This window comes from Aythya fuligula, chromosome 4 (assembly GCF_009819795.1).
Source record: "Aythya fuligula isolate bAytFul2 chromosome 4, bAytFul2.pri, whole genome shotgun sequence".
Classification (NCBI taxonomy): Eukaryota; Metazoa; Chordata; class Aves; order Anseriformes; family Anatidae; genus Aythya; species Aythya fuligula.
In genome coordinates this window covers 35,652,571-35,678,470 of record NC_045562.1, presented here as the reverse complement: position 1 = coordinate 35,678,470, position 25,900 = coordinate 35,652,571, and the positions used below count along the sequence as shown (strand labels likewise).

Below are 25,900 nucleotides of genomic sequence, written 5' to 3'. Positions count from 1 at the left end.
GGTAAGCTTGTAAGAGATAAGAAACAGCGGAATATAGGTGTTAAGGGGTGGGTGAGATAATGTAGGAAGCTGGAAGGATGGTCTGGTCACTGGTCCTAGCTTGGAGCCAGGAACTGGGCCATCACGTCTCCGCTGGAGGTGTGTTTCATTGCATTACCTCCGTGAGTCAGTTTGCCTTTGGTGAAGGTGCAGCGATAGTTCTCTGCTGTGCAGGAGTGTTGCAGAGAAACTAGTGCTTGACATTACAAAATTTCTGACATAGCGCAGAAAAGTGTTGAAGTGGCTGATGCTACCAGTCCTGATAAGGATCAGTGTGATATGGAGAAGATGATACAGATTTGGCTGTATAATTACGCTGGGAATAGGCACAAGACTTGAATAAAAAAATAAAAAAAAATAAAAATGGTGAAGGATTATGAAAACATTCAATTAGTTCTAGATTGACAAAACAGCACTTGCAGTGCTAAAATTATCGTCTGAGTTGTATTTTGTCCTGTTTTTGATGCTTTAATTAGCTGCGTAATGCTGGGAGACTAGTTAGTTCACATGCTGAACCATCACTTATGAAACAGTGCTCACAGCAAATCTGTGTGCAAGTATTGTTCTGCTGTATTTGCAGTGTTTTCTTTTGTTTGTTTAACAAGCTAAAGTTAGAATCGACAGCACAAGACTAGAAAATGGTGACAATAGTTTGAAAACAGGAAATTTTGGCCTTGTGTGTATTCGGAACAGATGATCAGGATGATGGCCAGGAGAGTGGAAACTTCCACTGAGACTGTTTTTTCCTTATTTTGCTCAGTGAGAAAAGATGGTGCTTCCTGGAAAACAAGTCTTAAGTATTTAAAGAAAGTAATAGTATATCCAGTGTTTTCCTCATATCACGTTTGTTTGTTTTGCAGCAATCTGTTTACACTCCTTAGTGCTTAATGCTGCTAAAAGTGGAACACGGGGACTGTTATGAAATCTTGGAAGTGAAGTTTCTGCTCTTAGAGTTAAGATACTAACAAGCTTTATTTTGTGCTGAGTTTATGCGGTATGTTGTATTTTTTTTTTTTTTTTTTAAAGGCATCTCTTTTTCAGGAAGAGCGTGGCTGCTCCCAGTTGGCGTTACGGCAACGACTTCAAAAAGTAACTAATAATTCTTTGTTCTTGAGTTGTGGTGCTTATAGTAGGGCCATTTATTAAAGGCTTCCTAGAAACGCTTTCTGAAAAACATCCCTTAATCTATTTCCATGTAGAAATATACAAGTGCTAATTTCTCAGGGAAAAACTCAGCCAAACTTCTAATTTCACCATTTAGGATTTCTGCAAGTGGAAACAGTGAAGTACTGTGCTTGAAGTAACATTATTTAAGGTGACCTAGTTTAGCTGCTTCCCGGCCGTCCTCCCAGGTACGTGCATTGTGGTAACGAAGCTCGCTGGTGACAGCTGTCACTGCCCTGTGCCCAAAACAAACAGGACCTAAAAAGAAGCCTAGTGCGAAGGAACGCTGCGGTTTGTCATTTGGGCTTCTGAAGGGATGCAGAGCTGAGGTCCAACATGTGAGTCAGCGAGGCAGCATCGGAGGTGTTTGGTTCCTGCGATGAATGGAAGGAACACCTGGGAACTAGAAATGGGGAGGTGAAGAGGGGAAGAACTATTCAGCTTCTGGTTGCCATCCTTCTTCCTGTTTGTCCAAGACATGCAGCTATGTTCCTTGTTTAACTGCAGCACTGGAAAAAAGGGAGAGAGATGGATGAAACGGAGCACAAGCATGAAGAAAATAAAACCTTAATGTGGCAGATGAGTCAAGCGACCTCAGCAGTAGGTTCAGGACTAAACCAAAAGTTCAAAAGAGGGTTCTGAAGTGACGTGGGCTGCCTTCCCCCTTCCTTGACTTCTCTCTAGTTCACGTTCCGCATCTTTTGTCCTTACTTGAGAAGTTCTTTTGGAGCAAGGCGATGTTTTGTCACATGTTTGTAAAATATGAAGTGATCTTTTGGATCCTTCCCTGTGCCCCTGGGTGCGTTGCGTCTTACTTCCAAGGCTTAGTTTACTTCTCTGGAAAAGAAAAATGGCAAATACTGCCCTTTGCAAGTACTTTGCAGAATACTAAGATGAAAAGTTGAGCATGTGCCTACTGGAGAGATGAGAAGGAAGGTCTTGGAGCTGGGCAGTGCTCAACAATTCTGGAGATTTTTTTTTCACTGGGTTCTACCTGAGAGAAAAGCAGATGTTATTTGTGCTAGTAAGGGAAAAGCAACTTTAAATGATGCGAGGGTTATGGGTCATAATACTTAGCAAACCAGACAAGGACAATCGACAGTTTGTCAGTAAGCAGTTATTTGACCACGTGAGAACTGTAAAAAAAAGATTGGCCAGAACAAGTTGTTTTTGATTTATTTAGCAGCTCTAAGCTTTTAAACACTTCATGCAACTATTTTGGCCTCTTGAGCAGCAGCTTGAGGGGATCTAAATGGAACATTAAGTCCTTTTTAAAATAAAAAGGCAAATTATCTATTCTTTCCGGACCCCTTCCTCCTTCCTTTCCCTCTCCACTTAGACACACATCCCGTATTTCCTACATCTTTGAACTAGTGCCAGCAGCTGAACGAGGTACATCTCAAATACATATGACAAGAAGATAAATAAATAAATCCATAAAAATTTAAGGGAAGTATAGCTAAAGTGTGGTTGACATCTTCAGCAGATATACCTCATGTAAGGAGATGATATTGCATACAGTCTTAGCTACAAGCTTTCAAAATCAACGAGAAAAAATAAAAACAAAACCACCACTGTGATAAGTAATGCTTTCTACTCGTATTTTAGCTGATTGACTCTTTTCTAAGTCAAAATTTTACATGTGAGTGACTGAGTGGGAGAAATTAATAAGAATTTATTTCGGTTTTATAATCTACTCAAAATGCTGCTTGAAAAATCCTGGATTCCAGTATTACTCTGATCATTTGATGCTCTGTGGGTGAGCAGCTTGTCACATTTTAGCCTACTTCAAAACCAAGCAAACAAGCCTGTTTCTATAGTTATGATGGTCTCATGATATAAACAGGACAATGTTTGGCAAGAGTGGTGGAGTCCTATGTTAGACCAGCTGATACGCTTTGTGGCTCTCGGAGAAAACAAGCTGAGAGGCACACAAGTCCTTTCTTAGTCGGAAACAAAAGCAACAAACCTTGTTTTGCAGTAAATTATGTTAGAAGCCTACACGGGCTTCTGGTGAGCTTGAGTCGCGTGACATTTGCCTTGTTACCCTTTCAAAAGCACCAGTTTTACTTCAGAATTAGGGGTTGAAATGCATGCAGTTTTGTAGCTAGTAGTGTAAGTACATACTTTAGAATTTAATTTATTAATAACATTTTCATATGTCTATTTATCATTTCAAATAAACGCATTTTCCCTTATTAAACACGGGTTTTCTGTGCTAGAAATCAACTAGATTAAGCCTGAGAAGGTAAAAATATACTCAGTAGGTTACGGGATTTGAACATTGTTCCAATACCAATATTGTTTAAGCCTGGAAAAATATTTGAGTAGATAATGTATGGTTGGTAGTTGTAAGTGACATGACAGATAATTAGTACTTAGAATATTCCTGTGGCTTAAACCAGTTGCTTTTTTCTTTCTTTGGTGATTAAAAGAGAGAGCTCTATGCAAAATTTTCAGACAATGTCGAAAAGGATTAAAAAATTAAGTATACATAAATACATCTTCGCACATGTGCCTGCTGTCTTTTAGAGAGCTCTTTGGAAAGCAATTACTGAAGAAGCTCCTTCATTACATAGATAGCCCAGGATTTTGTACTTCAGTGAGGCAGTATACAGCTTTCATTACAACGACAAATACTGAAATGTTAAAAATAGATCAAGCTTTAAGAATCCCAGATATTTTCAAATAACAAAGAGTGATTTATGTGGGCTCATTTTGCACTTTGACAAAATATAGAGGCGCTTTTGTACTATGATTAGCAAGGGTGCTGATGTCAGTTCTCTTGTCTAGCTTTAAGCTTTATTCTGCTGCTAAATTGTGCTTTGTACTGTAATCCAGAGAACCTTTGTATCTGCCTTATTAGTGTGTAGTTTATGGAATTGCTTTTGTTTTTGAATATAATCTGTGCCAGTTCCAGTGAGCGTGACTCATTATCAGACTGAAATAAACATTCACATATGCACTATGTGAAAACTCTTCAAAAATAGTAGCAGGTGCTGCTGGGCTAAATTCGATGTTTTAAGTACTTAATAGTTGCTGTTTTGTAGCCCGAAGGGCTCAAAACAAATTCTGTTTAGCTGGTTGATTTTCTGAATTTAAGAGTGCTGTTTACTCATTAGTTCTCAACAAAGACTGGTGGGATTGATAATATGAATCTTTCACTTGTTACCACGGTATTGGAACTGAGCTTTCATGAGAGGCATGCTTGATGGGTACAGAGTTTATTTCTGTTCTGTGAATCGTGAGACAAATGCATCTTGTAGCTTTCTTTCTTTAATCTTTCCTCCTCATTTGAGCATCAACCAAGTTCTCTGACTGACTGAAGGCTGAGGTTCGAGATAAGTCCAGTTTGTGAAGTATGAGTTCTGCAGTTCATACAGAAGTTATCTGTGGTCAGCTTTGTCTGAAGAGAATGCCTCTGATACTGCTGTTTCCTGTTATCCCAGAATCGAAGTTGTCACTTGGCTTGGAAACAGGAAACCAAAAGAAATTCTACTAGTGTTTTGGGTCAGTTACACAATGCTTAGCAGCTGTGCTACTACAAGATGCTCCTTCTGGAAATTAAGGTGTTTGGTTTGCTCCATCGTCCTCCTTCCCCAGTTGAACTTGGTGGTGCTGTGTACATCAGTGCTTGAGGCCTTGACTTGATTCATTCCACATTACAAGGCAGATGCTGTGTTCACAGCTACAATGAATGCACTTACTTTACCAAGTGTAAAAGTTGTCTTAAAATCAAATATTTTTTGTAGTTTTGTAGCCGGAGAAAAGATCTTCCATTTTCTGTGTTATCTTCTCAGCTTCAGGAGCTTGATACCCCAAAAAGTGCATGCACTTGCTAATGAGCAGTTGGTGAGTCTCCAGGGCAGAGCTGATGGCAGTGGTTTGGAGCTGGGAGATGGTGGTACAGTTCTGAATGTTCCCCATATCTTCCTCCATTGGTTTGTTCAAAGATTATAGCTTCATAAAAACTAAATAAAACCTCTCTTACTTCCTGAGAAAATAGGTCTGAGTCTTCTTTCCTAATGTGTTGTCAGAAACTCTTGACTGCAAAGTTACATTGCAGTGTGTAAAGGATATCACGTCTCAACTTCCTCTGGAACAATCCCTGTTGGTTCCCTTTCTTTCTTTCCTTTAGCCTTTTGTTCTGCCATGGCTCGTGTGCAGGCAGGGTTAGCTGATACTCACCTACCTATTTTTTTGGGTTTGTTTTGTTGTTTTTTGTTTGGACTTGCTTGTAACTTTACTTGAATATCCTAAGAAAGTTTTTAAATGAGCAACTTCTTGCCCTAAAGACTTGTACTGTGCCCCATACAGTGGTTTGTCTACTGTGTTCACGTGCCTTGGTCTCCAACTTTGCTGAAAAGCGGTGGGAAAAAAACACACACACAAAAAAAAAACCATCATGTGATGGCTCTCCATCATGGCATCTCCATGGCTCATCCAGGCTGTAGTCAAAATTGTGAGAACGCAATGCACCTCTTCCAGCGGGCTGTAGCATTATATCTGGTTTCTTCTACCATGCCGTTTTTCCTAATGTGCATGTAAGGGAGCTTACAGTGTAGGATGCTGTGCTGTTGGTAGGGCTGAGGAACCAAAAAAACAAAATGCAGTGAAGTGGGGAAACAAGAATGCTGTTGGTAACATCAAGACAGATGTTAGCAAACATTGCTCTCTTGGTTTGAGTTAGCATCTTTGGAGTGTTTTATGTGAAGCATGTTTTATGGTAAGTGATGGAGGACCCCAGCAATGAAAGGCAGCTTAGGATTAGTTGGACGATGAAGCAGTTTAGTTTTGGTCTTATCCCTGGCCAGCTTCTATATGTAGCAGCAGGGAGGTTTGTATAACAAGTGCAGTAATTGTAATGTTTTTGCTGTGGATGTACCTTATGCAGGGACTTTTCATGTGGTAAAACTAGACAAAAACCTAGACAATTCGGTCATTTTTCCCCCTACACCTCTAACTTTTTCTGAAATAATAATGTAGGTTGTTCTCTGTAACAACTACTACTGTGAAATGTTAAGAGGTTCTGAGGGCAGAGATGGCTTAACATCAAGAGGAGTGTGTGGTGTGAACAGTGTGCTCTTGAACTATCAGGTTGCTATCATTGAGTATCAGTTTTTTAAAAAAAAAAAAAAAAAAAAAGCTAGAATCTGTCAGTCTGAAGCGGCCAATACTCGGGGGGGGGATACACAATGGAGAACTTAGACATATTTTGCTTCTGCTTCCTTCAGAAGTTTTTTTTTGGTGCTTTTTCCCTTTCTCCTGGCCTCGTCCCCACCTTTTTCTCTTTACTAAATTCATCCTTTCTCCTTTTTTAAGTAGTGACTTAATTATATGTTCTCTTTTTTAAAAACAAAGCTTGAATACAGAAGAAATAAACCTTGAAATACAAACTCACTGATCCTCTAGTCCATTGCTGTAATAACAAGTAAATGGATTGTGTTAAATTCAGCTGTTGAATTATAACTTCTTATTACTACTCAGGCTGAAACCATATGCAAAATGTAACAATTATAAAGTATTCCTACTTCTAATTTTTTCCCTTTTTCTCACTAATTTTCAGGCATGGAAGAGGAGATGGTTTGTGCTTCGCAGTGGCCGTTTAACAGGAGATCCAGATGTATTGGAATACTACAAAAATGACCATGCCAAGAAGCCTATCCGAATTATTGACTTAAATTTATGTCAGCAAGTGGATGCTGGATTAACGTTCAACAAAAAAGAGTTTGAAAACAGTTATATTTTTGATATCAACACTATAGACAGAGTTTTCTATTTGGTGGCAGACAGCGAGGAGGAGATGAATAAGTGGGTCCGATGCATCTGTGATATCTGTGGGTTCAACCCTACAGATGAGGGTAAGTTCTGTTGTCTTTTTTTTTTTTTTTTCTAAGAAATTGGGCTATCTACATGCAAAGACTGTTCCAAAGATCAAATGACTATTTTTAGCTAGCATATGTTTTAAAACTCATATGCATTGACTGTGAAACTTCCTTGTTACTTTGAAAAAATGTAAGCAGAACAGAGGGAGATACTAAGAATTCATTACAAATTAAGTGTGCCGTAGAAATGGAATGATGCTCTTCAGTTTTGCATGATGTTAGGTCTTGAGAATATAGGGAAAATCAAAGAGAAATCATGCAAAACAGAAGATAATCATCAAAGGAATCCTGTGTGGTATAAAGCACATGGCTGTGCAAGCAGAAATGGGTGCAAAACGTCCGGTTTCTAATACTGCCATTTCTCCATCTGCTTTGCAACTTGGAAAAAATGTCCTCTCCTCACTGGTTGAAACAAGCAAAAAATAACTTGTAGCTCTCCACTAACCAGCTCAGATCCTACCAAAATAGACATCGTGTGAAAGCAGCTTGTAGGAAACATGATGGTGTTAAATACCTACAAACAACTCATTGCCATTGCTTCTTCTGAAGCTAGCCTTATTTATTTGCTTATTAGTGGGTTGCATGAACAGCTGTAGCCGTGTGCACAGTCACACAGGGGGTCACAAGAGGCTTGCCTGACTGAACAGGGGGCTGTAATTTAATCCCTTTTTTTTTTTTTGGGGGGGGGGGGGGTGGGGAAGGGAAAGGGGGGTTGTGGGTTGAGGTAGGAGGAAAAAGGTTGAGGTAGGGCTTTTATCTCTCCTTCTACTCCAGCTCAATGGCCAAAAATGACTGAAAAACATTGTTGCTTTCTGAAGAGGGGTTCTTCTCTTTCTCCTTAATGCAGTTTTGAACTAAAACTTTGTCATGAAAGCTCCATCTATGGATTACCACTCTAACAGCAAACTCAGAGAAGGGCACTTATTTTGACAGTTACAGCATGTTTTTATGACATCCTTAATATAACTGAGACCACCCACAGCACATTTCTAAAAGTGATTGCCATATGAATCAGTATTCAGTCTGCCAGGCATCTGTTACGTACAGGAGAGGGGCAGGCAGGTGATTGCTTTCTGATGGATAACGCACTAGCACACCACTGCAACTGTGGGGAGGAGATGCTCAGAAATCATGGGTTCTGGGGACAAACCAGGAATCTGGGAAGTGAAGAGGAAATCTGGCTGCTGCAGTGTACGTGAGAGCGCATGTCCCCTCTGTGTAATGGAAAAGTAGGGTCACCTCAAAACCACGAGGCCTTCTCTTGCTTGAGGGCTGATGTATTAATTAGTCCTTAATTTTCTGTTGATGAAATTCTCTATGAACGCAGAGAGCTGACAGTAGCCTGTTTGGATCTGTTCTTTTTTTGTTTGTTGGAATCAATTTTATTAACAGAACTTCTCCCCATTATGCTCTCATTGTCTTATCTTTAGCATTTTAGTGTTGTCTGAGTTATCCCAACCCCATCACTTCATGTAATTGAAAGCTGGCAGTTCTGTCTGCTTCATGGGATTAGTGAGCTCTTGCAATATGTAGGAGAGGAATTAAAAAAGGGAAATCAGAAAATCAGTTGCTGAGGGTCTGTGTATTGCCAAATTCTTATTTTATAGGATATATCTAGCTGTGAATGGAAGACTTTGTCATAAGCATACTTAAAAAATTTGTGTTAATGTGCAGTTTGTTTGGAAGTTAAAGAACAGGTGAAATTTACCACAGGCAATAAACAAACTCTGTTACTTCAGTTTGGATCTAGACAACAAGACAACGTATGGGCCAGAACCAACCTTCCCTTCAGCCTATGGAAATGGAAGATGGTTTTCTTTGGAGCTGGACAATGTCTCTTGCCAGACTGGTTGCAGGTCTTGTGAGAGGACTGTCATTAGCCACTATTACTAGATCAAGGACTGGGGCTCACCACCAGCCTGCAGCTCCTGCTGCTGTTTGTCTGGAAGCCCAGTCCAATTGTCTCCTTTAGATTGATGAAGAGACCTTCAGAGAAGGTGGCACTTGATGCTGTTAGAAACTGAATATGGAGTTGCTGTTTGAGTTTGGGAGGAATAAGGGGGAAAGAGAGACAGTCAAAACTGGGCAGAGATGAAAAAAGGTTGCTTCAGTCTAGTACTAAACTGTTCCTCCCGTACTTAGTGAAAATTCAGAGATTCATGTGATACTAAGCCTGTATTATTTTCTTGTTCTTTTTTTAAAATTGATTTTCACAGTAATTTATGATTAATGCTCCATTGTTACCTTCCAACTAGAAATTGATTTTTGCATGTGAAATCTATTCATTCGGGAGATCTGCAAGATTATTTTTGTATTTGGAGAGTAAGAGTAACTTACATTCCTTTGTTACTGTTACAAGTCATTGAGTCTCCAGCTTTTTGATTGCATTGACTTGTGTGATCTGTAGCAGTTATAATATAACTGTATGTTTTTAATAGGAATTTGCTTTAACTTAGGCTTTAAAATTATTTAGATTATCTCTTAAGATTACAATGAGCCCAAAACATCAAGGAAACGTTTATTTTCTAATAACCTCAGTAATTCCACTACTTCTATATAGAAAATTGTGAGTGCATTTTACAGCTTGTTCATTAAATGCTTTTTGTTTTCAAGTGGAATATTTTTAAAACGTGTATGAAAAGGGGGGGGGGGGGGAGCTACACATGAGCATGATTCTCAGTTGCTTTACCACCAATTTCCATACTGTATTTTTAGAATTCGTATTTTCTGTGTAAGGTCATAATACAAGGTAGGTATGGTTTAGTCATGTAGAGGTTAAACTGTAACTATAAGTGAAAACATGCTGCCAGTAATTTGTGTGCTTGGAACTCCAGTGAGACCTTCTGGGATGGAGAAGCAAAACGGACATGGGAAATGACCATTCTCTTCTCCTTGGCGCTGTGGAGATCTCAGCCCAAATACTGTGGTCTGAGTTTTCAGGAGGATGAGGATAAATGTTTAAAGAACAATAGGAGTAGAGGAAGTGGATTTTCAAGTGATCGATGAGGAGAACAGTTAAAACAGTTTCTTTGCTTCCCAGAAACAAAATACCTAGGGAATAGTTGGCTTTAAAAGTATAAAAGCTTGTGATAAGCAGGATATGGATCAATTGTTATCTAAAGAGAAGCAATTTATTTTTCGTGAGAGATGTAACAATAAGGGAAAACTTTCCCAGAATATTTAAGCACAGGTCCTGAAAGAAGGCTGTGAAGGTCCCTCCCTAGAATTCAGTAGACATTTGTGATCAATGTTTTACACGTAATCGAGCTCCGTGTTTCTGTAGTTCAGTGAATTGCGTATTTGGCAGTGCAAGGGAAGGAGGAAATGATCTTACTATATGCAAACATGTTACTTTTATGTAGTCTTTGGAATAAAGACAGCAATGATGAAGTGAAATGAGAAAAAAAGGAGACGAAAAAAATGTTGAAAGCTATACTTGCGTTTCACAAATAATATACATGTGTTCAAGAACATTTCCCTTGTCATAAGAAGTGTAGCATAGATCGTGCATTGAAGAAAGTGCAACTTGCCTCACACAACATTTTCAAATTTTGCAGAATTCCTGTTCAGGCAATTGCTGTCTGGTCTTTGCCTCTCATGCCTTCAATATTTTGAACAACAAAATTGTCAACTAACTTCCTTTATCATGTACTGATAATACATGTGTTTGTTATATTTGGACACTTCATCATAGCATGTGTGTAAGAGCAATGACTGGCAGGACGAACATAACTCTACCTTCCTACCTGCTCCTTGTATTCTCTCCAGTAAGGAACCATGCTGCATGGCCAGGTATCACTGCTGCTGTACTTGGCTCAGGATCTCTGTATCAGATCAGGATACCTGTAGCACAAGTGTGGAACAGAAAACAGGTCTTGTGATCATCTACCTTATTATATATGTGTGTGTGTATATATGTATACACATAATATATATTATATATAAAATAATATAATTATATAGTAATATATAATTATATATTAATATGTAATATAAATTAATATATTAATAATATATGTGTGTATATATATATATGCACACATAGATACACACCTTATCTACCTTGTCATATACTACCTTATCTATGGTAGGAGGCATCAGCATGTAAACAGAGGAGTAGGAAGAAGTTAGTTTTAGAATAAAACTTTAGAATAAGGCAATTTTGATTACAGTGACAGCTCAGTTCACGTAGTCCTTCAGTTATTGGACTGTGTTGAACTCTGGGATTACTGAGAAGAAATTATCAAGGGGACTTAGATAAGTAAAGTTGGATGTTAGACATATTTAGGGTGCCCTTCCTGTATGAAGGGGCAGCCTATAAGAGACACAATGCTCTTATCTTAGTGGATGATAGGGGCTGGCTTGCTTGTGAAATCAAAATCGTTATCAATAACATGATGAATTTTGGGTACTTTGGTCATGAAAGGTCTCAGAGGTGAGAAATAGATGGAGGAATGCTAAGAAAAATGCATTGTCAGAGTAATAAACATATTTAAGAGTTTTGTCAATGGATATGAGTGGAGTAGTAAAGGAAATAGAAATTTGTTACTCTTAGACACGAGGTGGAAACAGACTGAGAAGGCTGGTTTATTTTAATGGGCATGATAATAGGACATTGCACGGTAGACATGATGTATGTAATGACAGTCTGTGACTTTTGACACTTCTTGGATGTGACTAATTGAAAGGAGAGTCATCTTGAAGATGACGTGACTGGTGACACTGAATGGGGTTCAGAATAACGCGGACGGATGGAGTTAAGTGTTAGGAGAGAGACCCTCCAGATAAGGATTGTGGGTCAGTTATCTCCGAACTGAGGCAATCGTTTTAGAGGTAGCAGCAGTGCAGAGGCATCTATCATGGGGGATTTTTTGGATGATTACTTCAAGTAAAGGAAATGGCTGGTGAGATGTAGAAATGTGATTTCTCGGTGAGAATGTCATTGCTAAGAGTGAAGTCAGAATGTGAAGGAAGTTGTCACGGTCACCAAATACCACCTAGAGAAACTGCAGAGTAGTAATAAAATTTGAAGTGGGTCCAGAGAAAGACTTGAAATTTGGCATTGTAGATTTCGTAGAGGTAGCTGATGGCTAAAGACCTGAGTTGGAAGGTGGCAAAGCTGACATAATCATTGTCCATCTCCAAAGGAGAAAAGGAATACAGGACAGAACATGAAGCTGTCTTCAACTTCTGATGATGTGTTTAAGGAGGGTGGCTATGAGCAAATGAGCACAAAATCTGTGGTGGTACATCTTCTCTTGGAAGTACATGATGAAAAACTACCCACATAAAAAGCATGCAGTCAGAACTTTCATGTTGAGTGTTTGGGGGTTTTATGTTGAACTGCTAGCTGCCTTCAACAGAATATCCCGTGGAAAGTTGATTTTTCTTTTCCTTGAGAAAAATAGTGTGAATCTAATTTGCATAGGTAATTAAGTTATTTTTTTCCCTCTGGTTCCTGCTGGACATCTTCTGTGGCATTAAAATTGCCTGATGAGCTGCGTGGAGAAGGGGATTGCAGGAGGGTGGCTTGGAAGATGCTTGCAGATTGCTACTTACTGAGTCGGGAGGTGCTGTTCACCATGATGCCGAATGCTAAAAAACATCTTTTTGGAAGCCTGTAGATGTCTGTGGTTGCAGCCAGTGTGCTGCAGCTGGGTAAACTCGCCATGTGACGAGAGCAGCCTGTTCTAGGAGGAGAGCTCTAGACCTTTATAGTGAAGGAAAAAGCTTTTTCATGTGGTGAGCTGCACTGTTTCTCTTCACAAGCACCTACAGAAGTTACCCTGTAACAGTACTTGTTGATTATTTTTCCTGCGTCACCCAGCCTGCGTACCATCTGAAGATGGAGAGAACGGGCTACATCTGTTGCTTTTTCCTTTTTCCCCCTTTTGAAAGAACAGCCTTCAAAAGAAAATTGCAGGTGGAGAAGGGGGAAGAAATTCGGAGTGGAAATGCTTTTGGTGTTTTTGAATCTTAAATGGGTAACCAAAAGGGCAGCTTAAGATTACTTAATGCCTGCAGTTCATATGTACTAAATCGTACAATTGAGCTCCGAAAGCGGGAAATGTTAGGATGTGATAGAAACTTAGAGCAGTTGGTCATGGTTCTGCTTTGTATGCGGGAGCTAGGGCTGTCCTGAACATAAAATACAGTAAGCAACTGCTGAATTCTTTATTACCTTCTTTAAAAAGGGTATTGTTATCCTCAGGAAAAGAGGGAAGAGATACTTGAGATGACATTAAGTTAACAAAACACTTCCAAAATGCATAGGGATTTTTAAAGAACTTAGGAGGATTTGATCCCCGTATAGCAGCAAGGTTCAGAAGGGAGGCTTGCTGCATAGATTTCCTATTGATTGTAAGCTGATCACTTCTGCTGAAAACCTCTCTTACGAAAGTTTGGTGTGCTGCCAAACCCTGACTAACGTGTCCGTGCATCTTCTGGGCTGGATCTGGCTTGCATCTATTGAGTTAAATATGTGAACAGAGCAAGTGCTTGTTTGTTTGCACCCATTGGCATATGCATGCTTGTGCTGTGTACATGCACACGCACACATGTGGCCCTTTGATTCCAGGATCTTCCATCTGAGACCGTGTAGAAGCTGAGATGAGAGGAAGCTTGAGCAGTGTATTTTGGGATGTATGGTACTACGTTAGGCAGCAGAGATAATGACTTAACAGACTAACTTAAAAAAAAAGTCCTTTTAAGGATTGAAGTATTTAATCACATGTACCATGTATTTGAAATTATTTCACATATGTGCAGCTTGCATAGATACAGTAAAATGAGTAATATAAGAGCAGAAATTATTAGTGAATTTGCTGTACCATAGCATTTTTTATGGCCAACACTGTTGTATCTGAAAAATTCTGTACAAGGGTATTGCTAATATTTTGTTGGCCACTGATTGTTTTAATAAGAACATCTGCACCATGGTAAATAGACTGAATGAGACAGAGTAGAATCACGTGGTTATGTATCTGTTGCTGATTCATTATTACAACGGGAAAATCCCACTTCTATTTTTGTTTTTCTACCTATGTTGCACAAAGAATGCATTTTTCTTACTCGGATTGCAATTTTGGTACGTAATGAAGTGGTGATTCTTGTAATGAAACTGTATGTTGCTCACGGTGAGAGTATTTGAAGTGTTTGCATTATCAGGATACTGAGAAGAGAATGTATATCACTGTGCAGTGCACAAAGATTTAATTTCTGACTTTAAAAAAAAAAAAAAAGCAGCACCAAGTGTGAACTCCCACACTCAAATCTTCTAGATTATTTGTAGTATTCTTATTCAGAAAGTTTTCCTATTTACCTCCTTGAGTTTTGATTGTTTCAGTATTGGGGTAATTATGAGTATAGCTGTGAGAAAAAAGTGTAAATTGTAGAAAAAGTGATGCCTCTAACTGCTTTTAGCAATTCAAGTGACAAAAGTATCTTCTGAGAAAGCTGCTTATTCTAGCTGTACTGAATGCAAGAATTATAAAAACAAAACAGGATTCTTTTTACGCTCGTTTGCATGTTAAATATTCTGGATGTTTTTCCAGCTCCCAGTTGTTTCAAAGCAGTTCTAGTGTCTGGGCTCTGGGAACAAACCAAATGACTTCCAAGGCTCTTTGGTGTGCAGATGACTCCTTCCCCAAAAATCTGCTGGTTCAAAATGAAGCCAACTGATTATTTTACTCTTTGAAATCATAATAGGCTGCTGGGATAAACCCTCTTCTTCATATCAGCTTGTGAAGTAAGTGGCTGAAGAGAATATTCTTGAGGGTTCAGATAGGCAAACAGCACTCGTTTGATCAGTGATAAGTCATTAACATTTCTGTTTTCTTGGTAGTCAAATTTGAAATAGCTTGAATGTATAAGGTGAGTAAGAAGTGGCACCACAATGAAGAACTTGAGATTGAATTAAAGCAGGCAATAGCCTACACCATTTAACACCTGCAAAATACCAGGGGGAAAAAAAAAAGCACACCACCAATGAAAAATAAATAATCTGTAGAAGGACTCAGGGATTTTGTCAAATTTGTCCCTCAAAGTAAACGAGGCAGCCTGTCATAAGGAAAGCGCTGCTAATGATCCCTTAATGCTAATTGGCTCCAAATGCTTGCTTAGAGAAGAGATCATGAGCGCCTTTGAGGCATTTTGACAGTGTCACCTTTAATAATCAGTAATAATCAAAAGCCAAATGGTTGGAACAGGAGGAGTGAAATATCACTATGTCTTTGTAAATCAGTAAGTGTGATCAAATTTTGTGCGTTTTATGCAACGGTTAGTTTCCCTCTTTGGGAAAGAATTAATAGAGCTAGGAAAGGTGAGAGTGAAGGAAAACAAGCTCTCCAATGAGACGGTTTCTGTACCAAGACAAAAATAGGCAGTACCAAGTCAGTGAAGCTGTGACAAAGATCCATGAAGTTGAGAATATCCCCATTGAATGGGGGAGCAATGAATTGGGAACAAATGTTCATTATTTCCCTTAGGAGAGGAGCTGAAGGATATCAAATGAAGTGATCAAGCTGAAGGTTTGAATCAATAGTAAGTAGTTTTTCATGCCACACAAAGTATCTTGTGGAACCATTGTCACGGGATGTTGTGGGAGTCAAAAATAAATACAGGTACTCAAAAGAGGTAAGAGATTCAGAGAGAAGTCTGTCAGGGGCTGGTAAGCACAAACTCTGGATGCCACTTCTGCACTGGGATGTCCCAAAGCCTCAGAGCCCCCAAAGCTGGGGGCAGGATGTCAGGCTTGCCTTGCTGCTTGTGCTCAGCCTATCTGCAACAGGCCACTATCAGAGGTGGCATCCTGGGCTTAGAGACTTGACATCTGAGCCACTATATTTAGCCTGATGGCCTTCATCACCTTACCCTCATCACCATTTACAAGGTGAAGTGAGCCTTCAACTTCTATTTTTTTCTCACTTTTTTTTTTTTTTTTTTTTTAGAAGAAAGTAACTTTTCTTTCTCCAAATTTTCTGTATTGGTCCTCTATGCTGTTTGTTCCTCCTTCAAGCTTCTTGATTTTGTTTTTCCCCTGGAAAGTTACTATTGAATCTGTTTTTCTTCCTGGGAATGCCAACACGTGATTTTGTTGAAATGCCTCAGCCTTCTGTAGACAGGCATCTTGCTATGTACTTGCTAAGCTCTCCTGACTACCTACAGTCTAATTGACATACCCATCTTCCCCGAAAGCTTCAGGGACATCCTGTTTGATTTCTTTCTTTTTTATTTTTTATTTTTTTTCCCTTGTGTGAACTCAGCACCAACCAGTTCTAATGATGTGAAGGTCGTGTAGTCAAAGACATGGAACAGGGGCTGGTGATTTGGGTACTCTGAAGCCCTCATAGATCTTGCTTCTCAGTAAACGTAGGTAGAGTATGTAGTATATCTGGCTATTCTCTTGCTCTCTTAGTGATGTGTAAGCTTTGTGCATGGTTCCTAGCTCTGGAAGGCTCAGAGAGCTGCCTGTCCCTTCCTCTGCTGCTTCTTTTTCCGGGAGCAAGAAGGTACGTGCCCGATAAGGCCATTCAGACACCTCTCTGTTTCTGCTATTGAACCCCCAATATTAGGGGAATGAAGAAATATCAGTTGCGTTATTTAATGCAGATGCCTCAGATATGCTCCTACAAGCTCTTGAAATTCCAAAATAATAGAACATTGTTCATATTTTCATATTTTAACGTGTAGCAAAGAAACCATTTTATTGTTGTGTGTGTGATCATTGGGTGCAGTCTGGTATTGCCTTTGTTGTGCTGACGAGTTTGATGGATAGGTTAGGTCCAGCCTTCTACAAAAGCTTCTTGTAGGTTATCCTACCTTTTCAGGTAGGCTGAGTTGAGAAACTTTGGTACATCTAGACTTCTTCCACCCACATAGGTGTGGTGGGATTTAATTTCTGAGCCTGTGTAAGTGCTAGGGGAGTTCAAAGCAAGTACTGCTATTCCTATTTCCACATTGAAATCACCTGTACCTTGTGTACGCAGAGCTGGAAGCAGATGGGCTATGTTCTGGTCTGTTCAGCTGGTGTTTACCAGGGTAGTGCTGGGGAGCAGAAGCTGAATGAAGTCATTTTGTAGTCCATACCTGGCCTGTGAGCTTTAAAGGAGCAGTTTCGCTTGGATAATATGTTCATTTAAACAGTGTTCATAATCAGTCTCTGTTCATGCGATGCACAAATTGGAAATGACAATGAGTTGTAAGTATGCGAGAACCTTGATAATTAAGGAGTAGTTTGTTTAATTATGTTGTTCTTAGTCTATGAATCATTGAAACAATGCAAAAAATGAAACTTGTATTTGATAATGCCAATATTTTCCAGTATCCCAGGTAATTTAATAGTCAGGAGAGGGAAAAAAAAAAAATCATAGTATATATTTGAATAGGAATATATAAAAATTACAGTGCCTTAAAAAAAAAAAAAAAGGCATAACCACATTTACTGTACTAAAATATAAAGTTGGTGTATGTAATGAGGAGTGCCTAGAGGAACAGGGTAGCTATTGTCCCTCTTTTAGCCATAAGGAATCTTCCATTGCAAAAGCAGCATCTTTCTGGTTGCTTTTCAGCTATTGAGAGAGGCCAGTTCTCGAAGGGTGACTAATCTGAAATGAAGTGACCTTGGTTGCTGAAGGATGAATATATATAGATAGATATGCGAGTGCTGACTCAGGTTTTGAAATTCAGGTAATAAGCTATGGGCCTGTGTCTGCTCTTGATTAAAACAATAGAATTGTGTTCTTAGCTGTTTTAGTGCAGCTGTCAGCATCTTTGTTTTTTCTGTGACTCAAAAACAGGTTAAATAAGTCATACAGCCAAGTCGTAACCTTTATTGTCAGGGCAAACTTAAGAGTTTGATTACAGTTTGAAAAAATATAAAGAGATTACAGGGATTTAAAGATAAATACAATCATTGGTATCCAGAACTAAGGTTTTCTTATGTCTACTGACTTTACAATGTTGAATTTAAAAACAATACAAACTTACATTGTGTTAAGAAATGTTCTTACAACACTACAAAAACATTTCTTCATTGTACCAAGTACTATGCTTTTGTGTTTGCAGATGCTGTGAAGCCACCGGTCAGTTCTTTACAAACATCTGCTGAGTTACCCTTGCCTGTCAACACTTCACCGCCTTCCATGCAAGCAGAATCTTCCCTACCTCCTCCTTATCAGCTTATTAATATCCCCCCACTAGAGTCTTCCTCTGGTCAAGAAGATCCTCAAGACTACCTACTGCTAATAAACTGCCAGAGTAAAAAACCTGAACCTATGAGGTAAGTTATGTTGTTTTTCTAATAACACTTATTTGTACAGGCCAAGGATATTAGTGCTAAAAGCACTTTATTCTTGTTGAGTCGCCACAGATTTGGTTGCCTGTGAACTGTGGGAGAAGTTGCCAATAACTTTTGCTTCTCCTCTTTTTGTGCTTCAACTTTTTGTAGCAATACTAAGTTGTTTGAGCACCAGGCCCACGTTGCACTGTTGAAAAGAAATCACCAATCAGAGGCATCAAATTAATGCAGTGGTTCCAGGCTGAATTAAATGCATATTTATTTCCAACTGCTGCTTCTAACTTAAATAGATGTGCAGCACCTTCTGCATAGGAGGATGTGATAACTACAATAACTGCATAGGAGGATGTGATAATTACAGTAACTACCTGGGAAATGTTACTGTTTTTTCTGGAATGTATCATGGTAGCAACCCCAAGGAGTTAGTAAAATCTATATCCTTTGAGATTTAAAAGCAAACAAGCAAACAAAAAACTTGACTGGGTGAGGAGGCCCTGGGGAGCCTCACCTGACTTTGAAGTTGGCTCTACTTAGAGGTATTGGAAGAGCTGGACCAGATAATCTCCAGAACTCCTTCCAACCTTGAATATTATCTGGGAGAAAGTTACAAGTCTCTTGAAAGCTGCTTTTCTGCAGTAATTTAAAATAAAATACACTGAGAGGGTATTTGCAGTTTAAGAAACAAAACAGCATATTCTTTTGGTGATAGCAAGAAAATATATTGAAGGCTGAGAAAAGTTTCCTTTGAAAAGTGTTTTTGTGAGTGTTTCGCATACTCCCTTAGGGCCATACCTTTTAGTGGCGGTGCCTTCTTCCTCAGCACCTTGATGCTCTGCCAGTTTTACTTGTGCCATGTGCTCTCTGCTCCCTTGGCATTTTTACTTGCTCTGTTGTGCCTGAGGAGTTTCCTGCTCCGTTCACCGATGATTGCATGGTAGGCAAGTATGCACTTTTCACAGTCTTCATTATAAAACGGAGGAATGAGCCTACAGTTCCCCCGGTGTATGGAATGTGCAGCTTGCAGGCAGTATGGCATGCCCCAAAGCATCCTGTAGAGAAAGGGAAACACAGAGTCTGACTGGAGTGGTGGTTACATGCTTAGTGATGTGTAGAAGCTGAAGGTGCCTGAGAGGTATGTATTTTTTTCCCCCAAAAAATTATCAAAAAGTTTGGTTCTGTTTCCGTAATGGCTTGCCAAAGCAGTCTCTGCTCATTTCAGAGCCCTGACTCATCAGATATGTGTCTGAGTGCCCATTTGTTTCCGCAAGGGATGGGCACAGAGTGGATTTCCAGCACCAAATGAAGAGTTTTTTGGGTTTTTTTTTGAGTGATCAAGGCTGGGATATGAAATTGATCTGACTTCAGCAGTTGTATGGCTTGTGGGTTAAGTAGAGACAGTGAAGTCTAAGACCATAGATGACGGCACAAAATGAGGCAAGGTAATAGAGTCCATGGATAGCCTCCAAAATTGCTTGAGAAAGACATTGGTAATACAGGAGAAGAAGGTGTTTGGGTGTTTGCGGAAGGTACAATGTCCAGTGGAGATAAAAATGAAAAGAGAAATTGTTAAGATCTGAATGAAGTAATTGGGAGTGTAGAGATGGTTTAAATGTGTTTTAAACACACATGATACAGGCTTTCTCAATTACATTTAAGTAAATTCATTAGTTATGTCCTTTTATTAATGAGGCTTTAGTAATGAAAATTCACAATAGTAGTTACGCTGGGGTTTGTTCAATGTGAAAAGGTTGTATATGTCTCATTTGGTACAGGTATTGTGATGGATTTGGGCCAACATATACAGGCTATAGACCTTTTCCTATGGAATTAGAGGTTTATGCATCTTTGTAGGATGTTATTAAATGATATGTTAGAGGACACTGTGTTCATTACCCCAGTCCACCTCCTTGCAGGTAAAGAAGAAATACAAGTCTGCAGCATTCTGCATCATTTTCCTATTGATTCCAAATTTGGAACAATTCATTTGTGTGTTTCAGGCAACCTTTATTTTAATGGGGAAGAATAGTATGCAAACATCCATTAAAAGCAAATCTTAATAAATAGGTACTGTTTACATTAAAATAATAGGTAGGTGGTGTTACTTGAATGGTTTATTTCTGTAGTGTTTTATATTTGGATTTTCAAGTTGCCAGTATGCAAAGGCATGTTTTCTGCTCTGATTTTGCATGTTATTTTATAGGTAAGCTGGGAACAACTGAATTTGCTTTTAAAACTTGGGGGTTCTTTTACAGGTGAGGCGGGTAACTGAGAAACACAGAGGTTGTGGCCAACCTGCCTGTTCAGAATTTTTTGGAGTTCTTGTGTTTCAGAACACATAATTTCAAAATGCTTCCTTATGGTGTCATGCAATACACCACATAGTGTTGTGAGATGATTTTGGACACAGTACTTGCAGTTATAATTATCATGCTGTATTTTGTCTAAAATAGTTTTATGCTCTGATCACTGTTGGCTTGAGAAAGAGTATTGTTCAAGTGTAGCTTTTAGTGCGATTGTGACGTTCATATTTGGATCATAAATTAGAAAATGAAGCCAAACACTGTTTCCGAAACCCTTATTGTTCTGGCTCATTCAAGATGTATATGGAAATAATGTTGTCTTCCTCATCTTTCTTATGTTTATGAACCAGCCAAGGGTCACCCTTTATCTCTGAAGAAGGGCAGGAATACCTTCTCTTAGAAGATTTTGAAAGTAAAAAGATACCACTGCAGTGAGTGAACAGTAGCTGTTGTTGGAACGTGTGTGAGAATTTAATCACAGAGCCATTAACTTGCCTGAAAATATTTGTTTCAGATATGTCTTGCATGGTGTTCTGTGAGTTTTAATAGAAGAAACTGTGTAACCTTGGCTTCCATTTTCTGAAAATAGCTGTAATCACCATAGAGCTGTTTTATCCACATTTTTGACTATGCTTGCTGTTTCTGTCCCAGATTGCTGGCACACAAGAGCGTTTTTGCTGCCACTTTGTTTATAGTATTCTATTTATCTATTGTGTTGATTCCTGCAGATGCAAAAAGAATCAGCTTGAAAGGATGACCGGCCAAGCCAGATCATACCCAGCATATTCCAAAATGGGAGATTGCTCCTCAGACTAAAACATTTTGAAATCTTTTCTCTTCCGTCTCTGTCAACATTTAGTTTTCAGTGCATGGCAATGGACTTGCTTGTTTTGCCCCCAATATCCCACCTTTGCTCTGTGAGTCCTAGTGCACAGTCCTTGTGAACCTACTGATTACACAATTATCTCTTCTTCGTACTGAGTAAGAAATAGTTTGGCCACTTAGCATAATCTGTAGATGCAGTGCACACATCTGCAAACACTGAGTTCATTAGTCATCCTCTGCTTATAAAGAGGGTTAGTAGTTTTTGTTGTTATATGGGATTTTGCCTTTATTTTAATCTGAAGTGCAAAGAAACCTTATTATCTTATTAACCAAAAGTTAATGGAGGTGTTTAAGCCAACTGATTTTTTTTGGTGTTGTTGCAAACATGGCAGATGTCATCAAGCATCCTGTATCAGAAGTTTTTAAAATAAAATCTGTTACGGATCTGTGGTCCTAATCCAACTTTCCTTGAGGTAACAGGAATCAAACATAGAGTTAGATTTTTTAAATTGTAAATGTTCTTCTTGTCATGATCAGTAGTTAATACTGGCTTGTGAAATCTATTTAAACTTCAAAGGCTGAATTCCATCTTCATTTTGGCATAAACTGCTTTCTCGGACTGTCTTCAAATCTTTGGTCTTGCAAAATCAGATTGGTTGCAACACATTCATATTTTGAAAACTATTTCAATAGACTAAGAATTTGATTCCGAAAGATTTCATTTCAAAATCTGAAGTAAATCAGAAAAGCCCTCTTGTAATGAGCAATGTGTACTGCTGCCATCAGCTAAGCAATTAACTGGTCTGGCTGCCTTGTGTCAGCTTTTGAAAGTCTTATGTTTTCACAACTGCTTGTGGTCAAGAAAGAATTAGCAGCATTTACTGAGACCTGGAAGAACTCCTAAATGTTGCTTCCATGTGATGGGTAATGCTTAAGCGATGGCATCGTACATGTGCTGTAGTTGCATCTTGAGCTTTGGATATATACCCCTGCATGTTGTGCTTATTTAGAGTCAAATATAACTTGGCATCATTATAATATGTCTCTATGTCTATAAAACCACCGTAGTGCCTACAACTGGTAAGATTTTTAAGGACCCCTGCTCTGCTTTTGTGTGTGAAACTGTTTTATAGGTTGAGTTCTGGTGCACGGCTAAATGGATGGAAGTGATCCCAGTACATGTACAAGCCAAGAACTGAAAAATAAGATTGAGTCAACCCTTTTTTGATTAAGTGCACTTCTATACTCTTTTTTTGTAAGATATATGGTAGTGCTTATATTATTTCTGTAGTTTGGGGAATTCTTTCATTTAAAAATATATCATGGTCAACCGGAATTAAAATTCCGATTCTACAATTAACTGTCAATGTCCAGCTTCTCTAGACTGCCCGCTTTTTGTAGCACATAAAATACAGATCACAATCCATCCTGTATTTGCTCAAGTACAATGCACGTGAATTTTACTGTGAGTTTGGCCCAGATGAATACCACAGAGCTAGAAGAGTGTCTTGAAGTGAGTTTTTGAATCCTTAAAATAGAGAGCAAGGACTGCATCAGAGGCGAAGCTGTGTTACTACTCACAATGTTCACAATCTGTAAAGCGCACTGTAACCTCATGTAGGTCCTTCAGTTGTATGTGCTGTATTTTTTTTTGCAGTTGTGTTAAATTTCCTGTGGTTCATTAGTTCAATTTTTGAAGCTCTGAGACAAAGGACATAAACTGTTAACAAAGAAGAGATGCATGTTTTTGATGGTTGGCAATATAAGGAATATAAGATTATTCACTTCCTTGGTTTTGCCAAGAGTAAATACTTATAGAGAACTTCTTTTAGGGGGTTCCTATTAAACCAAATGCAGATTAATGGTCAGAGACAGAAACTAATTCTGACCATTGAGCAAGAACGTTAAAAATAGTAACCAGAGCAAAATTGGTATATTAAAATCAAAAAGTGCAAAAAACAAGCTAATCGAAATAAATGTCGTAATTAAAGGTAGAGAAAACATTTCGTAGGCCATTCAGGCTGATGGAAGATAGCATCTCTGCTGTTAAATACAGTTTAAAAAAAAAAAAAAAGTGTTTAGCATTTTTCTTGACTGCAAATGTCCACTCTAAGCTAATCACATCAGTTCCCTTGATAGCTGGTGGAGAGAGGCACTTTAAGAGTCATCATTTTTGAGTAGATATTCAAGAAGAATGGGTTGTTTCATGCTATATCCATTTCTCCAATGACTGCAGAGGAAACCTAAGTGAATAGTTCAACTTGTATTCCTTTCTCCTCAGGTTACCAGAACCCTTTGAGATAAATCCAGCTGTCCCTTAAGTAGAAAAAAATAATAATAATAAAAAAAAGTGATCTTATTGACAATTTGAAATTTGAATATGAAGGTCTAGTTGTGATCACTCTTAGAATCTCTAGGATGAGAGTCTTTTAAGGGAAAAAAATCTTCTGGCGGTGCTCATACTGTTGACTTCCTGATTTTGTTCCTCAGAAGCTTTGCAAACTGCATGGTCCAGTTGCTTAATGCGAGTAGTATAGCAGCTATTCCTTGATGCATACACATGCTGAGGTATTTACATATGTATGTATAAACAAGCACAATCATATAGTCCTGTGGTAATTAAAAAGGGAATTATGATAAAATAAACTGTATGAACTGCATTAACTGCACCTCTGTTACTATTTTTGCCGTTGTCTTGACTTGGATTTAAACAAGGAGTAAGGCTTGGAATTTCTCTGCCATGTGGAGAAATGTAACTGGGGGGGCTTACGTACCATCCCACCTCCTCTTCCCACCAGAATAAAAGAAATGACAGTTTTTGGCTTTTCCCATTGGGGAAAGTTGTATCAGTCATATTCGATCCTCTTTTTCACGCTGTTTAGAATTGGCAAGTATTGTGAACTCAAGGATTGCGTGCATTTTCACCTTAAGCACATCAAAGTGCTGCTAGTTCACAGGATGGGTTAAAACATAAATCTTTCAACCCCTAAACAAACTCTGCTTTAGTTTGGCTTGGTATCTTTCTGGAAATCACTTGCTTTATGAAACATCAACTTGTTGAGCTGCTACTAAAGCTGCACACTTGTGTTGTTACCTGTTTCACATGCATGGGTTTGTATACATGTAATCACTTAGGATTCTGCTTAAATACTACTGTTTGTTTAATAGTTAGGTTCCTGCATCTCATTTTGGAAAAGCTGGAAAAGGCTGCCACACTTTTCAGTTGTTTACACTTCATATGTTGTGTTTACTATGTGTAATGTTTGTTTTCTTTGTATGTTCATCAATGTTTTAATCTCTTGATCTCCTGTGTAGATCTCATGCTGACTCTGCAAAATCCAGCTCTTCTGAAACAGACTGCAATGATAACGTGCCCTCCCACAAAAATCCTGCTCCATCAGTGAGCAAGCATGCTGTGAATGGCTTTTTTCAGCAGCAAGGTGTCTATGACTCTCCTCCTTCCCGTACGGGACTGGCATTGGCAGACTCCAGCCTTTATAACCTGCCTAGGAGTTATTCACAGGATGTTTTACCGAAGGCAGCGTCTCCAACTGGGACTGATGCAGAAGGAGAGCAGCATGTTTTCAACACGCCATCAGCAACATCTTTGTTAGATGCGCAGTTGAGACACATCTCCATTAGTTATGACATTCCCCCCACACCTGGAGGTACTTACCAGATTCCACGAACTTTTCCAGAAGGAACAATGTCTCAGACATCAAAACTAGAGACTATTCCAGATATTCCTCCACCTCGGCCACCAAAACCTCACCACGCTGCAGATCGATCTCCTGTGGAAACATGTAGCATTACGCGTACTGCTTCAGATACTGATAGTAGTTATTGCATCCCTACAGCAGGAATGCCACCCTCACGCAGTAATACCATTTCAACTGTAGATCTGAATATCTTTCGTAAAGGTCAGTATTCCATGCTTTGCTTTGCTTTTGCAGGTATTGTGTTAGACAATATTGATCTTGTGAAGAAAGATGTAATATGAATGGGTTGAATAATATGGGGGTTTGTTTTGTCACATACTTGCTTTTCAAGGACATTTTACAAAGCACTCTATGACAGTGAGGCTTAAAACATGTAAGAAAGCAGAGAAATAAGATTATTCAAGGAAACAGTCAAAATAGCAAAGCAGAGAACGTTGATACACGTATGTTGCACTGTGGTGTTCGGCTTCAGCTAAAAACATTGGAAGCCCTAGACATCTTCATAGTATTATTAGTTTTTAGAGAACAGCAGTGAAGAATTAATCATAATTCTTCTTTGCTAATAAGGTCATATAGCTGAGTTCAAAACTGCTGCTATCTGTTCATCAGAACAGCCAAGGTAAGGTTAGCATGTTGTGGTCTGAATTTGCAGAAGCTGAAAGTATATCACTA

General features: G+C 38.8%; 1 protein-coding gene across 3 annotated transcripts in view; it reads left to right on the top strand.

The window, feature by feature from the left end:
* GAB1 (GRB2 associated binding protein 1) overlaps positions 1-25,900 on the top strand; it is a 96,800-nt gene that overhangs the window by 48,227 nt on the left and 22,673 nt on the right. For all 3 annotated transcript variants that reach the window (XM_032187502.1, XM_032187500.1, XM_032187501.1), the window contains exons 2-4: positions 6,770-7,064; positions 18,153-18,366; positions 24,825-25,429. In XM_032187502.1, the coding sequence (XP_032043393.1) occupies positions 6,770-7,064; positions 18,153-18,366; positions 24,825-25,429 (1,114 nt within the window). The remainder of the gene's footprint in view (positions 1-6,769; positions 7,065-18,152; positions 18,367-24,824; positions 25,430-25,900) is intronic.